The sequence below is a fragment of the Dermacentor andersoni genome, unplaced genomic scaffold, assembly GCF_023375885.2.
Source record: "Dermacentor andersoni unplaced genomic scaffold, qqDerAnde1_hic_scaffold ctg00000039.1, whole genome shotgun sequence".
NCBI classification, from domain to species: domain Eukaryota; kingdom Metazoa; phylum Arthropoda; class Arachnida; order Ixodida; family Ixodidae; genus Dermacentor; species Dermacentor andersoni.
In genome coordinates, this window is record NW_027314752.1 from 36,678,944 (window position 1) to 36,694,951 (window position 16,008).

Below are 16,008 nucleotides of genomic sequence, written 5' to 3' on the forward strand. Positions count from 1 at the left end.
GCATGACTTGCCATTCTGAATAGCTACCTGGGAGCCCCAGATTTCGGACGCCAAATGACAAGCAGACACGACCAGCGGATTATACGCGACTCGGCGACTCTCAGTAAGCACTGAAAACTTTCACTTTTTTTTTTACACACAAGTGTTAGGTGCTGTTGAAATTCGGAAAATTATATCGTGCACCTAGGCGCGTTCAATACCGCGTGCATGCGTTTGACTCGGGAGAGAGGAGGTTAGGACCACGGATATTTGACACTATATTGTGCAACCTATGACGGAAAGGGCGGAAAAATCAGCGGATCTCTTAAACATGCAGGGGCCTCTGGGCCGTAGTATTCGGCTACAAGGTAGCTTAGCCACCTGCAGGATTATCTCACTGAACGATGTCGAATGCTCGATTGCGGTAGTAGGAATTTGAAATCCCCCCACCCTGTTTTTTTTACGATGGTCTATCTGAATTTGACATTCTCCACTGCACTACATCTGCAGGCTTGGAGTGACGCCTTACACAGGGGAAAACGTAGCAACTGAAAGTGCACCTGGAAAAGCCCTGATGATAAAACAAGAAATGAAATTGATTTCGTACTTTTTGCCGGTCCCGGAATAGTGCAGGATGTAGAAGGGATAGGTACGGCAAAGTGTAATGATCATAGGTTAGTGAGGGCTCGGATTCACCTCAATTTGAACAGAGAAGGAATAAAATTGTCAACAAGGAACAGGCCAACGTAGAAGCAGTAAGGATAAAACCACACAATTAAGGCTGGTACTAGCAAACAAATATGCAGCCTTAGGACAGAGAGATGATGATGATGATGACATAGAGGTCATGAAGGAAACCGTAACGAGGCTGGCTTCAGAGGCAGCAATTGAAGCGGGAGGAAAGACACTAAGCCGACCAGTAGGCAAGCTCTACCAAGTAACAGAGGACCTAATAAACAAAAGACAAAGAATAAAAATGTCCACCTCAAGCGATAAGATAAAATTCGCTGAACTTGTCAGAACTGATCAAGATGGCGGAAATAAATGATATTCGAAATTATAACGTGAGAAATACTCAAGAAGCCGTAAAAAATGGACGCAGCCTGAAATTTGTGAGAAGGAAACTTGGCATAGGATGAACCAAGATGTATGCACTGAAAGATAAGCAGGGTATTATCATCCGCAATCTCGAAGGTATAAGAAAGGCGGCGGAAGAATTTGATACGGATCTATACAATACTCAGAGGACTCAAGAGTACTAGATTCGAAACAATATTCAACAGGATACAGAAACTGCTCCGATAACTAGAGATGAGGTTAGAAGAGCCTTGTCCTTGCAAGACATGAAACGGGAAAAGCGGCAGGAGAAGATAGAATAATAGTCGCTTTTCTCAAAAGGGAGGAGACATAATTCTAGAAAAACTGGCGACTCCCTATACGAAGTGTCTATCGACTGCAAGGGTCCCAGAAAACTGGAAGGAAGAAAATATTATACTAATCCACCAAAATAGACACTTTAAAGAACTGTAATATAATAGGTGCATTAGCTTACTCTCACTATTCTATCAAATATTTACGAAAATAACCCCCAATAGATTATGGGCAACACTGGACCAAGGAAACAGGCTGGCTTCACGAAGGGATACTCTACAATGAATCACATCCTAGGGATTAATCAGGTTAGCGAGAAATATGCGGAGTTCAATAAGCCTCTATGTACGGCTTTCATAGATTACGAATGAAGCATTTGATTAAGTTGAGATACCAGCAGGCAGAGGCATTGGGTAATCAAGGAGTACAGACCACTCACCTAAATACCCTGGAAAATATCTGCAGAGATTCCACAGCCACCTTAATTCTAAACAAGTAGAAAGAGGCAGGACGAAAGCGTTTCGGATCAGAGAGCAAACGGTTATAGACAATATTCTAATTTACATTGAGAAAGAAATGGTGCTGGGCAGGTCATGTAATGCGCAGATTACATAACCGTTGAACGATTAGGGTGACAGAATGGCTACCAAGAGAAAGGAAGTGCAGTAGAGGACAGCAGAAGACTAGGTGGTGCGACAAAATTAGGAAATTCGCGGGTGCCAGTTGGAATCGGTTGGCGCAGGAAAGGGGTAATTGGTGATCGCAGGGAGAGGTCTTCGTCCTGCACTGGACATAAGCTAGGCTGCTGCTGCTGCTGCCGACGATGATGATCATGATGAGTTAGTGATATAGACCTGTATGAGGAAACCAACTGTAAGTTCGCCGTCTCTTCTTTCTTTGGTAATAATATAGCACATGCTCCAAAGTAACCTGGGAAGGGCACATATGCCTGCCCCGGTTACTCAGGGCGGCATATGCTTCACTCGAAACTGTATCTTTTCACATCTATACCTGAATCTCTTATATCTATATCAACATCTTTTATTCTATAGCTCTTTTGTACTGCCGTTTGTGATATCGGTGATTCCGAAACAGTTCTTGTGTGATCGTGCCGCTATGAAGTTCTCTATAGAAATTCTTTTTTAAATCTATCTGCATGCACAGGCATGGAATCCAACAGCCCTTCGTAGTGTCGAGCAAACGTACGTCCTATGCTGTCATTGTCTGTCATTTCCCTCTCGTTATCTTCAATAAAATCTATATGGTTCCGCTGGTAGCGACTTTTCTGCAGTCCAATTGCTGCTTTTCTTGGACTTTCATCTACAGCCATCGCAACTACTATTGCTCTCACTAGCGCTCCGCGATAAGCTTATCATAAAGCCCCAGTTTCTGCTTGATGTTACACATATCTTCGGCATACACACTGGGTTTTCGAGTTCAAGCGCTGTTAGCTTTCAAGAGTCGTCTTAAGAGCTCTCTATTTCTTTTTGGCTTCAAACAATAAAATGCTGGATCTTTCTATCGCTTTAATTTTTTCTTTCTTTCCTGAGAAATTCCCACTGCTCTCCTATTTTGTCAACACTATCCTGATGAGTACTCTCAATTTCGTGCATCGATGCTCAGTTGAATGATTCACCCTTAATAGATTCGAATACAGTTTCCATTGCTCCCATGAAAAAATACTGCTTTCTTTCATTGATCCTGCTTTACTTTCTACAAGGCAGTGATCAGTAAACGAAATCGGCTAAATGCCACCACTGCGATGCTTTGCGATCGTATCTACTGGCAGGTGCAGTCGGTCCAAGCCGGCGTGACTCCTGCCCTGAATACGTGTGTACTTCACAGCTCGGCAGCCCTCCAGGTACTCTGCAATATCCTCTACCTCATACTCTGCAACTTACTTGTGACAATACTTCACTGCTTGCGTCTTTAACCATTATACGATTTTACCGATCACTTGAATGCAAAACACAAATAAAATGCCCGACCAAAACAAGCTGCTTATCAATGCACATATACTCTCTTTGGTTAGAAAAGAAATTTACGTGTTCTTGTACAATACTTGGAGCATAAACACATATACCACGGCATGTAATGTCACTATAGGTGGAATCGCAAAGCACAAATATACGAGAAAAAAATGAAGAAACATTTCTCCAGCCAGTCCTGGATTATTTTTAAGATCGAGGACGCACCCTCCGGACCTGCATAGCGTGGCGAACAACAGCGTAATACCATGAACCTCAGCAGCAGGTTCGCAGTCTCCTCCTCCCCTTCCACTTTTCAGTTATCTATAGCTCTTTGTACTACCGTTTGTGATATCGGCGATTAGAAAACTATTACCTTGTCATCGGGCAGCCGTGTCGTTCTCTCAAGAAATTTTTCTTTAAAAGTTTAAAACAGCGCTTTGTAGTGTCGAGGAAACCTCCTGCACAGCCAAGACTTCAAGATCCTCTTCTAATAATAATCGCTACAGTTCACTGTTTTTTTCTAGAAGCCAGACCTCTAGCGTTTAGAGTGGCGAGTGTAAGTTGCGTGTGAAAGGCCATCATTGATTTGTGGAGACAGTAAGCCCGGAGCATGGCACTTACCTTGCACGTCTAGCTCAATGCTAGATGCCTACGTGAACGCCCAGTGGGCAGGTCTCCCCACATTGCAAAAGCGGCTTGTCGACAACTTTTTATCCGTCGTGCCGCCAAGACTTGTGCTCAGGTTCATGGGCCTACCCGTTGCGGCCTTTGCAGGCGGTCCCTCCATGCATCGCGCACCGAACTTCCCTTCTTGGCTTGGGGTGTCTTCCAGGGAGCTTTTAACCGCCGAGCCGACGCCAGTACTCCAAGAGACACCGCTGGCCTTCAGTGACAGGTTTGTGAGCGTACCCGTTGGTGTCTTAGGTGATTCCTCCATGCTTCACACGCCCACTTTGTTCTCTTGCTTTGCAGCGTCTTCCAGGGACCTTTTGTACGCCGAGTACTCCGAGCGACACCGCTGGCGTTCGGTGACAGGTTCGTGAGCGTACCCATTGGTGCCTTCTCAGGTGGTCCCTCCATGCTTGGCGTGCCGACCTTGCCTTGGTTTGCCGCGTCTCCAGGGACCTTTCAACCGTGGAGCCGATGCCAGTACTCCAAGAGACGCCACTGGCGTTCGGTGCCAGGTTCGTGAGCGCACCCATTGGAGTCTCACGAATCGGCTACGCAGCGCCGTACCTGCATCTCCTCAAGAGGGACGTCTTACAACTTGACGTGATAATTAGGAAAGCCACGAAGCAGGCCCTGGGTATTCCCATAAATTCATCCATGGCAAAATCACTTCAAATTGTAGTCCGCAACACAGTAGCCGAGCTCATAGAAGCCCACCTATCCGATCAAAGGGTACGCCTTAGCCAGACCAAGGCGGGCCGAAGCGTCCTCCCCAACATAGGATGGCAAGAATCGCACTACACCCGCCACGGCTAATTACCTGAAAAGTTGAGTGTGAAGCTGGAATGCAAACTACTACCGCGCAACATGAACCCCACTAGGCAGGCCGGACGACGCGATGCCCGGGCAAGAGCCATCTCCAGGACCCTGGAGGAAGAGGACACAGACCTATATACAGACGCCTCTCTATTCAAAGGCTCCTCGAGAGCAACTGCCATAGTCACAGGGCTAGAAAATGTGGTCACCTGAACATCAATGTACACTCCGTCTTCGGACGAAGCAGAAGAAGCGGCGATAGCTCTCGCACTCCTGCAACCTAACGTCACCAAGATCGTCGCGGACTCACAAGATGCCTACAAAAACTGCAGATATGGCTGGGTGTCCCTTGCGGCATTAAAAATCCTCGGAAAGGCTACGCCTCCTAAACAAACAATTGAGGGCAGTTGAGGGCAACGTTGAGGGCAACGAATATGCTACACAACAGGCCCGAGCGCTCAACTCCCGGACCACCGAGGAAGAGGTAAGGGGATGGTAACCCATCACAAATTACATAGATATAGTCAAATATTACAGGGACGGCAGGAACACATTCCCGCACCCCCACCACTCCTTGACCAGAGCCGAACAATCAATATACAGGCACATCCAGGCAGGATACATTCTCCACCCCTGCCTCCTGAACGAAATATACTCAGAAAGATACAAGAACACATGTCCTCATTGCATAGGAGAGTGCAATTTTTCCATAGACCAACCCCCACCTAAACCCATAGCTAACCCCTCTGCTGTCCCCACCCTTTAAGAACGATGGGAGATCATGCCGTCCAGCCTCGTGCTGCAAGACCAGCTCCGGTGACCCACAGGGGCCAGGCGGTCCTGGAAGCATATGGAGCACGTGAAGAGGGAGCCACCTCATCAGACGCTTAACGCGTTGGATTTCATAATGGACCAGTGAAGTTGTTTCTCTCTCTCTCTCTCTTTACCCAGGCGGTTCCTCCTTGCTTTGCGCGCCGACCTTGACTTCTTGCTTGCGGCGTCTTCCAGGGATTTTTTAACGCGATAGCGTTAAGGAGCTCGTGTCGCAGAAAAGCCGGTGTCGTCGGCGTCGGCGTGGGCGGCGTTGGCCGTGAGCGATAAATCCCAGCAGGCACTTCATGAATAAAAAACAACTTGCAAGATGGGCTGGGTGGGAATCGAACCAGGGTCTCCGGAGTGTGAGACGGAGACGTTACCACTCAGCCACGAGTTCGATGCTTCAAAGCGGTACAAAAGCGCCTCTAGTGAACGCGGTGTTGCCTTAGAAACGAGCTGTTTCTAAGGCTCAGGCGTGCGTCGCTTGCTCAGGCGCACATTTCGTTGTCGTGCCGAACGCTGCGTTGCTCGACGCTCACCGCGTCCGATGCGGGGCGCGTAGTCGCTGCGCCGTAGCGCGTCTTACACCCCTTGGCGGGTCGACGGGAACGCTGTCGCGTTCCACTCTTGAAGGCGAAGCTTAACCGTCCTCCAATTTTTAACCGCCGAGCCGACGCCAGTACTCCGAAAGACGCCGCTGGCGTTCAGTGAAAGGTTCGTGAGCATACCCCTTGGTGTCTTAGGCGGCCTCTCCATGCTTCAAGCGCCGACCTTATCTTCTTGGCTTGGGGTGTCTTCCGGGGACCTTTTGCCCGCCGAACCAACGCCAGTATCCTAAGAGACACCGCTGGCGCTCGTTGATAGGTTCGTGAGCATACCCGTTGGTGTCTTCTCGGGCGGTCCCTACATGCTCCGCGCGTCCACCATGTCTTCTTAGCTTGCGGCGTCTTCTAGTGGTCCTTTAACTGCATAGCGACGCCATTGCTCCTAGAGACGTCGCTGGCGTTAGGTGACACACTGGCAGCGTCAATGTCCGAAACTGGCACTACGAGGAACGCTTTTCGCGGCCTGGTAGACGTTACTGCCGACGCTCTGGCTACTTCACAACTTGTATGTTTTGCCGAATCGTCTGTTTCGTCAGCCGGTTTTGCCGTAGGGTGCGGCGGGCTGTAGACTGCTTCTCAATGGATCTTCACATGCTGCAGATGAGGTATCGCAATGTAGCCCAGTTGTGGTCACATTTCCATTACATTTCGCTGCGACCTCTGCCTCTGTCACGTCCATATTATGCACCGTTGAATCCTAACTATCAGCTGTCCCCGTTACTGCGGCGTAGGAAAGGATGCACTCAGCATCGACTTGACCAAAACGCTGGCAGTGTGAGCACCGTGCCACCTTGCGCTCGCGATATAGCATATCCCTAAGCATGGCACCGAAAGCACTGCCAATTGGCACTGCATAGGCCGAGCATGTGCAACCAGCAGGGCTAGTTCCCCGGTGACGCGGATCCGGTGTGGCAGGTCGTCAACTTTGGATCAACCTTGGGCTTCGTGAGCACATTCCGGTTTGTCCATCCTATCTCGTTCACTCCCTCCACTTACCGCCATATTCATAAATGTATCTTAATTTCAAGCTCAGGCTTGTGATGATTTAAATGACGCCTGGCATTAACGTGCGCAAAGACGCTCACTGCGTTTCCTTCGGCATGTTCATGATAGGCGCCACTTAGATCAAGTCAAACATGGGCTTCAACATAAGTTGCATTTCTGAATACGGGGGTTAGTCACCTGTCCAGACGCCACCACCGCCGTGCGCGTGTCATCGTCTGCCACTCCGTGTAGTAATCAATGAATCCGGATCCTAACCTGGTGCTCCTGCAGATCGATGACGAGATAACGTCGCCACTTGGCCTGAAAGTATTTCAGTCCAGCCAGCTGCTTCATCGCCCCGGCGTTCTTTATTGTCACGGCCCACACGTGGTTGATGTGGTAGGCGGCCATAGCCTCAGCGTCAGGGAGCGGCCATTCCTTGTTCTGAGCGTCTCGAAAATCCTCGACCCTTAAGGGGTGCACTCGAACATCTCCTTGCAAAACACTGTGTTCGAAATGGCACGTGCTAGTGGAAAATGTGGCGAAAATTTTCCAAGTCCTCGTCGACTTCAGGTACAATCCTGCTTACGCAGTGTGAGTGCGCCGCTCAAACCTCCCGTGAAGAGGCCGACATTCCGCGTCCGCTCCCCTTGGTGCCTGAATAGGAAGTGTACGCCACGGATGCATGCATCGACATGCGACACAATACGTGCTTATGTAGTCATCACGCGCAATCCATTGCTTTGAGGCGCTTAGCGCGTTTCGACTTGGCCACCTAGACAAGCTGAATTGTCGCATTGAGTAGTGATTGTACGTCTTCGCACTGTTTTCTTCACTTCGAAAAGAATAGATACATCTGTAGTTAGACGACAACGAAGTCATAGAAATCGTAATAAACAAAGCGACGGGAACGTCTCAATCCCCAAGCACGAATATTAGACAAATATACCAAAGGCAGAGTTGTCTCCATTAATTCTTGTAGACAACATTATGGTTGCTGCTACGGCAGACTGGTACACATGGCGCCACGGTAGTAGGCGCGCAGACCAGCGCGTGGCAGCGCGCAGCCGCCATGTGCTCACAATCCTTTAAAAATGCAGCCGACTGTTTCGAAATTTTCGGATAATTACTGCGTAACGGAACAATCGCATCTTACGAATCGAATTTTGCTGCTTCCATCATTTTGTTTTTCATGTTTTTGTTCATTACCCCTCTAATTTCATTTATTTGCACTACAGAAGCACGAATGCATCAATGAGTCCAGTTGGAAAATTAAGAAGAGAAAAATACAGTAACTAGCCACGTAATCAGAAACGTAATTAAGCGGTTTTTCAGCCATGACACTTTGCGTACGTACAAGTTTTGATATTTTCCAAGAAAATTGGTACACTAGCGCAAGAAAACCTTCGCAATCCTTACTTGAGTTGCAGAACTAAACTCCCCTACTCTGGCTTTATGTGCTTAATGACTGCTCGAGCAGCATGGTCGGCCATGATGAAGAACTGTTATAGAACGAAAACCACGTATGGGTGCGGGTGTCACGCACTTGATAAATTACACAGAAGGCAGACGAAGCTGCCAAATAACTCTAGCGACTGAAGTGATCGCCAAGGGTCAGTGCTGAAACAGCATAAGATCGCTCATGCCAGTGTCAAGGACGGAAATGTTTTTTTTTTTTTATATGCTGAGATTGTCGAGTTTGAGTGCAAGAGACCTGTCCAAGCTATTCTCCATCTAACAAGTTTCCAGCACTGCCGAAAGTACGAGGCGCACGCACGCGATATCTCTGAGCAGCAATATACAGTTCCGGATGCACGTATCTGATTGGTGGCGGGATTATAAAGTCTTGTTTCTGCTTGCTACGTGATGCCCTACGGAGATACTTCACCTGCCAGAACCTTTGCGAATGCGCATGGTATACAGCGTATATCAGCAGCCTATGAGCACACGACGAGGTGCGTATGAACACATCTCGCGTTTCATTCGGCCTTCACATTCGCGATGGAGCCTTGCAGTTTCCACAATGCTGCAAACAACTTGCAAAGTATTGTTCGCCGCCGCCGACAAACATTGTCCCATTCCGTCAACAAGAATACGGCTTAGACCTAGGAAAAGTTGGTGCCACTAACAATGAATGATTAATAGCTGGGCAGAAAACCCGAGCAGTTCGGCACTCTATCATAGGAAACACAAAGCAAAAGTACAATGGTGTAACGAAAAAGAAAACCAACTAAAATCATATGAAAATGGAATAAATGGTACTCGGTGTTTCCATCAGAATTCAAGAGAGAAACAAAGTAAGTATCAAATTACCTCGACATCCCTTTTGTGTCAAAGAGGAAGTAGTGTATGGCAGGGCGAACACAGTTGATATTCAACTGAAACCGTAAGTCGAGGTCTCGAAAGAAAGGATAATTGCTGAGATGAGGGTGAGAGATGGCTGCAATGAAAAGCACAGATATCTGCCAGCCATTGTAATGTCACGTACAGGATGTTCATCTGCACGGAGGAGGGACTGGGAGATTGAAAGGCCTTAGGAGATTTCTACAGAGTGAGGTAGAAAGGGCAAAAGAAATGAAATATGGGCCAAATAGGTGGGGGTGTGCTAGTTCCAGGTACGACGATGTGAAAATCAACTTCGGTCATTCCAATGGGGGGGGGGGGAGTACATAACGCACTTCGTGGAGCTTGTCAATCAAGCCACCGACCGTGACATAGGGAAGGAAGTTTAAAGCTGTGCGCTGCTTCAAAAAAGCGTGCCACTTAGAGTGCTTTTTCGAGTTTCCTGTGCTTTAGCGTAAGCGATACGCGCTTTTGGCATGAATGCCCAACGAGCTTACCTTCAGGCTCCATAGGTACCCGCCTAAAATGAGCATTTCGTCTCGGATGGACGTCCAGCCTCCAGTCCAGTTCAGTTAAAGAAACGCTATTAAAGAAACGCCACTCACACTGATGGCTCGGCCACTGGTCGGGTAGTGCTTTCGCTGCTGGTCGTCGTGTGGACCGGTCCACCCCGGCCGCGTTCGCGGCTAAGTACTTGCGCGAGGTAGGATGATTATGATGGCGATCGCGATTGTCCCTGAACTTGGCACGTACCCACCACTTTCATGAATGAACCAAGAATCAGAGTTGGGAACGCGCAGGTAGGTGCAAAAGGAAAACTAAAAGGCAGGGAAAACAGGCAGATCCAACGCAAGCAGCAGTAACAAGGGCAACAAAGATGCGTCAAGTGGCTATAGGGGGTGCATGTGATAACATTTTTAGATTGACATGATAGTTGTCCAGTTGGTAATGTTGATCGGCGTGTGGCAACAAACTGCCGTGAGGCGGCTCCTTGCCCGCTTGGCAATTTATATACTTTGCCGCATACACACAGCGACTGATTTGCCAAGAACAGCCAAAGAAAAGACAAAATCAGATAAAATAAAATCCAATGAAATGTCAAAGTTGAAGAATAGATACAGAAAATGAATCCTGCAGGATTACTCGAAAATGAATGAAATAAAACTAGGAATTGCGTGAACAGTTTTACAGAGAGGATAAGGATAACAGACTGATTTAGCAGAAGATTTATTATGCGCTTAGCCCGTACCGGCGTATCCTAAATATTTACACACAGCCGCTTAGCTTAACGCTATCGAGAGCACTAAAGCGCGTGCGCGTTAGGCTCATGGCGGCAGCGCAACGTAAAACGCTGCATACGTTTCTTTGGTTTCTTTATCGTTTTACAGCAAAGCTGAGAGAACGTCACTGGCTATTCTGGCAGACACGCTTGTTAGATAAAAGAAATCAACGCCTGCTATGCATCCACCATTGCGCGGGAAATGTGTGCGGAGGGGACCGTAAGCAACGCTTTGCTAAAGCTGTATAATGCCGACTTATTGCTCCGAACTTTTTGTGTTGCCAGTGAAATTCCATATGGCGAGGCAAACACGCCTCTAGCTGGGACCCAGGGTCGAGTCCTGTATTGAGAGGACAATTTTACTTTAATTGTACCACCCGTTTCTTGGTCAATACCTCGAGGTGGTAGGTGACATAGGAAGAAAATCATCATCATTATAATCATTTATTGGGAAAGAGAATGGTATCATACGAGTTGAAGAAACAGAGCCTTAGGATGCATATTTTCTTTGTACTGAAATTCCACAGTACAGAAAGAAATGGTCGTTTCTCTCCATTTTAGTACGCAACTGACAAAAAGGCGACTGCGTCAGGCCCGTTTTCTTCAAAGGAATACTGACTGCAGAATACGGCCTCGCAATATTGTAAAGGCAACTTCATGTTGACTCGGCAGCACACCATTTGAGATCGCAAGGGAATCGCAGACGCTGGAATTCAGAATTCAATTGTAGTGTTTTTATTTTCATATACGCTTGATTAAGGTACACTCTTGTGCATCACGATGCAGGTACAAACTACGTCACCAGGCAAAGCCAAAACTATGGAACGATCCAGGGAAGCTTTGGCAAGCGAGTCGGTCATTTCATTGCGTTGTAATCCTCCTGGACCCGGTACACAAATTAAATAGCCCACCTGCAAATAAGGAGTAATTAAAAATGAAATCTGCACGATATATTCAGTAAATGGTAATGTTCAGTAAATCTCGCAGTGTCTTCTCCAAGATGGATCGAAATAAGCACAGGGATAGTGAGCGTCATGGAATGGCAGACGTCGACAATGTTGATGGCAACCTACGCAGAGCTACAACGATGACCAATAATTCTGTACAAGGCTACGTATATCTATAGGGATGTTCTCAAAAAAGAAACTGCGCGGCGCGTATTCGGGAAAATTGAACCTCAAGAAAATACATTCGATTCACCAAGAAAGTCCTATTTCAATCGTATCTGAATACGCGCAGACAATGTGAAAGAAATGGGTACAGTGAGTATGTGTATACGGTGAGCATGTGTACAGTGAGCAATGTGTACGCGCTACTTCCTGAAACATCTAATTTGGCACCAAATTAACAATTCTCCTGGTATTTCACAACTCTTTTTTTTAATATAGTAAGGGGATTAACCTTGCACCCAGTAAAGAGAATCGAACCAGAAACTAATATCACTGGAGCATACATTTCGCAGCTCTGTTGCTAACTTTGCGAAACACAGTTACAGCACACAGTGCTTTCATGGGTACATGTTCGAGGTTAGAGTGCCGATTGAGCTTTTTCATTATAGATCGCTCCCAAAATATTTTAGAGATTGCTTGTAAATTACGTTTGTAGGATGTTTGCGGGAAATGGGAATAATATCATGCAACTTAAAGGAAAGTAGGTCAGATTTATTAACTAAAGAGATATCAAGTCCATCTAGCGATGACTCAAGTGAACAGTGTAGAATTTCATATAGGGAATACATATCGGTCAGGAACGGAAAGAATCCAATGTAATCTGCGTAGAGATAAACGTGAGCCCATGTATGTACCAGCACAAAGGTCATGAAAACATTGATTACAACATGGGACATAACTTTTGCTCCTCCTCCTGCAGCCCGCTTATATTTGGACGTTCTAATGCCGTTTTGACAGCCGTAAACATACCTTGCTTTCATAAATTCCCCAAACAAATGCGTTATGTGTCCCGTGAACCCGTAACGTTGTATTGCGTCTAGCAGGATAGTGTACTCAACACTGTCATATGCATTCGCATTGTGTCCAAACACAATACTTGGGGGCTTGGGGCCTACTGCCGCCTTTGTCGAGCACATTCAATACGGCTCGCTATGTCGGCGTGAGCACACCAAATCGAACACCCAGGACTAAACAAACCTATGTGCCTTGGCTGAGACCACCTTTTACGTGATTAGTATTTTACGTGGTTGTGTTACTTGCTAAACCCACCAGGCTTTCCCCTACACGCCTGTTTTGCCGGCTTGCAACATGAACCGCAACGACGTGACTTGCGTCGGGAAGACACAACTGTTGTGGTCACGCCTGACTTATTTGAACGCTGCATACGTGCCGAACTGTTAACGCTGCCAGGTCGTACGGCTTTCTGAGAATTAGCACGTTAGAGGGTATGGACCATGCAAGAGGAATACTGCCGCGTTGGCTGCTGACGAAAATAGGGCAGGCCACAAATAAAGAATGCCTTCTTGCCCTGTAAACTGCAGTTGGAAATCTACAGCTCACGTCAGCCAATCAGTAACGAGAGTAACTTTGTCAATATTCAGTGTTATACAAGTCGGCGAGTAGTCGAAAAACTGCTTCAGCACGCTCGACGAGCTCGTGTTCATTAACGTTAATCTTCTCGGCACGGCGCGCATATTTTACGATTGGCTAAGTAACAGGTGAATGGAAGATTGGTGAACGAAAAGTAGGGAAAAGAAAAACAACGTCCACAACAGGGGGTCAGAAAATTTGGTTATTGGAATTCATCGTGTCTTCTTTTTTCTTCTTTTTCTTTTTTAACCTTGGGAGGATATTAGACAGTGTTGCGACTTGGGCTCCGACGACGTGGGATCCTCTTTCCTCGTTGACGGGTAAGTGAACGTGAAGCTGGGTCCTATATGCAGGACGTTTGACAAACACGTGCATATTTAATGCAAGGAACTACAGAAATGTTGAAGAAGTGGTAGTCACCGATCGTCCCGCCACCAGTTGTTCTTTTTATGCCTTGCAGCACCATTTTTCAGTCACTTACCCTAATCCGCTGTCAGGAGACCGATGACATCAGGTCCCACCAATCGGGAGGTAGGTTGCCCTTTTCTTGAAAGCGGAACTTGATCGGAAACGCACGCACGTAATGGGCACACACAGAAGGAAAGGAGGGGAACATACGCTGACTCCGATCGTATTCTGACAGGTGACGGCTGGTCATGGCACGGAGCGCGTCTCCAGCTTGGGAATGCCTCATTATGCGGCTGATAGGTCACGGGCGTTTCATTGCACTGACCGCGTCTCCAGCTGGGACGCGGCAATTTGTGCAGCTGACAGGCGACAGCCGTATCATGGGTAATTGCTCAAACCTCTGGTCATAAAGCATCACCGTCGAGAAACATTTTGACGAGGCCGTCAGCCCGTTCCCCATAATCGTGTGAGTCGTGGCCGAGAGGTGTGGCGGCCTGATCGGCCGATCACAACAGCAGTAAAACATCAAGAGCTTGGTCGCGCAACCCACCGGGTCGTTCCCAAGGGGGCGCTCATTAGCTCCATCCATCCATCCATCAATCCATCCATTCATCCATATATTCATCCATCCATCCATTCATCAATCCATAGATCCTTCCATCCATCCATCCATCCATCCATCCATCCATCCATCCATCCATCCATCCATCCACCCATCCATCCCTCCCTCCATCCATCCATCCATCCATCCATCCATCCATCCATCCATCCATCCATCCATCCATCCATCCATCCATCCATCCACTTATCCATCCATTCATCCATCCACCCGGCTTCTCCGCTTGGCGAACGCGCGATGGTGGATCTCGATGTCTTACTTACAGAATGGACCGATAGATGGCACGATCTGTTCTGTCCCCTCAGGTGCAGATCGTGGTGTGCAGGGTGCCGGAAGTGCCTGTACGTGACAGTCTCGTACAAACAGCCGTAGTGGCGGCTAATGACGGGATATGGAAAATGAGCCGAGAGAAACGCTTCGAAGTTGTCGAAGTAAACAGGGAAGTGAGAGGGTGTGGTGGTTTTAAGCGAGACGAGATCCACTTCAATTACAGGCTTGCACGAGAAGTGGGCTGGCGATTTGCTGGCCGTGCTGTTGCTTCTTTAGCGGGACCACGGGCGCTCAGGAGGCCGGAGTAGGCAGTAGTGAGGATAGCGTCGCCGTCAATAACAGAAAAAGCAAAACAAGAAAGAGAGCTCGCCATAGAATAGGCTACATCAACATGCCGGGCGGCAGAAGAAAAGAAAAGTGCGCAGAGATTGATGAGCACCGAAATAGAGAACAAATAGGGGTGTATGTGGTTACAGAAACGCACCTTAGAGACTCGGAAGAGCCGCCAGTGATTAAGAAATATGTTTGGGAAGTGTGCAACAGAGCACACTTCCCTGCTAAGTCCGAAAGAAAGGGGGGAGATTCGGAATGCTCATCCATCAGGGAGCCAAATGGAAAAGAGTAAAGTCAAAATGCCAAGAGCATTTTTGGTTATCAGGTACAACGAGTGGGAAAAAAACTAGGCAGCGCGTTATGAATTTGTGGACCGGAAATAATTGGACATAGAAGAATAAAGAGTTAGTGGAATGCATAAGTACTGATTTTAAGGGTTTCGGGAATGATGCTGAAATTATCCTGGTAGGTGACTTGAATGCCCACATAAAAGATTTAGATGGCTATATCGACAACAACGGGAAGTCAATGCCAGGCCTTTGTGAGCAACATACCCTCGTTATCATGACTACAGGGCCGAAGGGTGAAGGGCAGATCACGTGGGAAGCCGGCAATGAACCATTGATTACTGTCTGATGAAAGAAGGAATTCATGAAAAGTTGACAGAAACGGTCATTGATGAGGAAGGGTATAGCAGCATAGGGAGTGACCATAAACGCATCATCTTGAAATTGGGTGATGTATTTGGGAAATAGAGCAAGGAGGGCAAAATGGACAGGCCGAATTTGAACGCTGAACAAATAGCAAATATAACAACGAGGGTCGAGGAATAATTTGGCAAAGGGCCAAGTAAAGAGAGGGAATATAGTGAGCTTCTAAGTGTAATAACGACAGAAATACGGAAAGTGAAACAACTTGTTCTTTGGAAAAGAAAAAAATTAAACCGAAATTCTGGTGGAACAGAGAGATACGAGAATTAATCGCCGAATGACAGAAAGCACCCCAA

General features: G+C 47.3%; 2 protein-coding genes across 3 annotated transcripts in view; both read right to left on the minus strand.

Annotated features, from left to right (window-relative positions):
• The window catches only part of LOC126520185 (phospholipid scramblase 2-like), a 75,632-nt gene extending 65,398 nt beyond the window's left edge, over positions 1-10,234 (minus strand). The window contains exon 1 of the mRNA XM_072285710.1: positions 10,159-10,234. The gene's annotated coding sequence lies outside the window, so the exon portion shown is untranslated. The remainder of the gene's footprint in view (positions 1-10,158) is intronic.
• A 1,337-nt stretch (positions 10,235-11,571) lies between these two features.
• The window catches only part of LOC126523860 (cholesterol 7-desaturase nvd-like), an 84,230-nt gene continuing 79,793 nt past the window's right edge, over positions 11,572-16,008 (minus strand). For both annotated transcript variants that reach the window (XM_072285720.1, XM_072285721.1), the window contains one exon: positions 11,572-11,743. In XM_072285720.1, the coding sequence (XP_072141821.1) occupies positions 11,588-11,743 (156 nt within the window). In that variant the 3' untranslated portion in view covers positions 11,572-11,587. The remainder of the gene's footprint in view (positions 11,744-16,008) is intronic.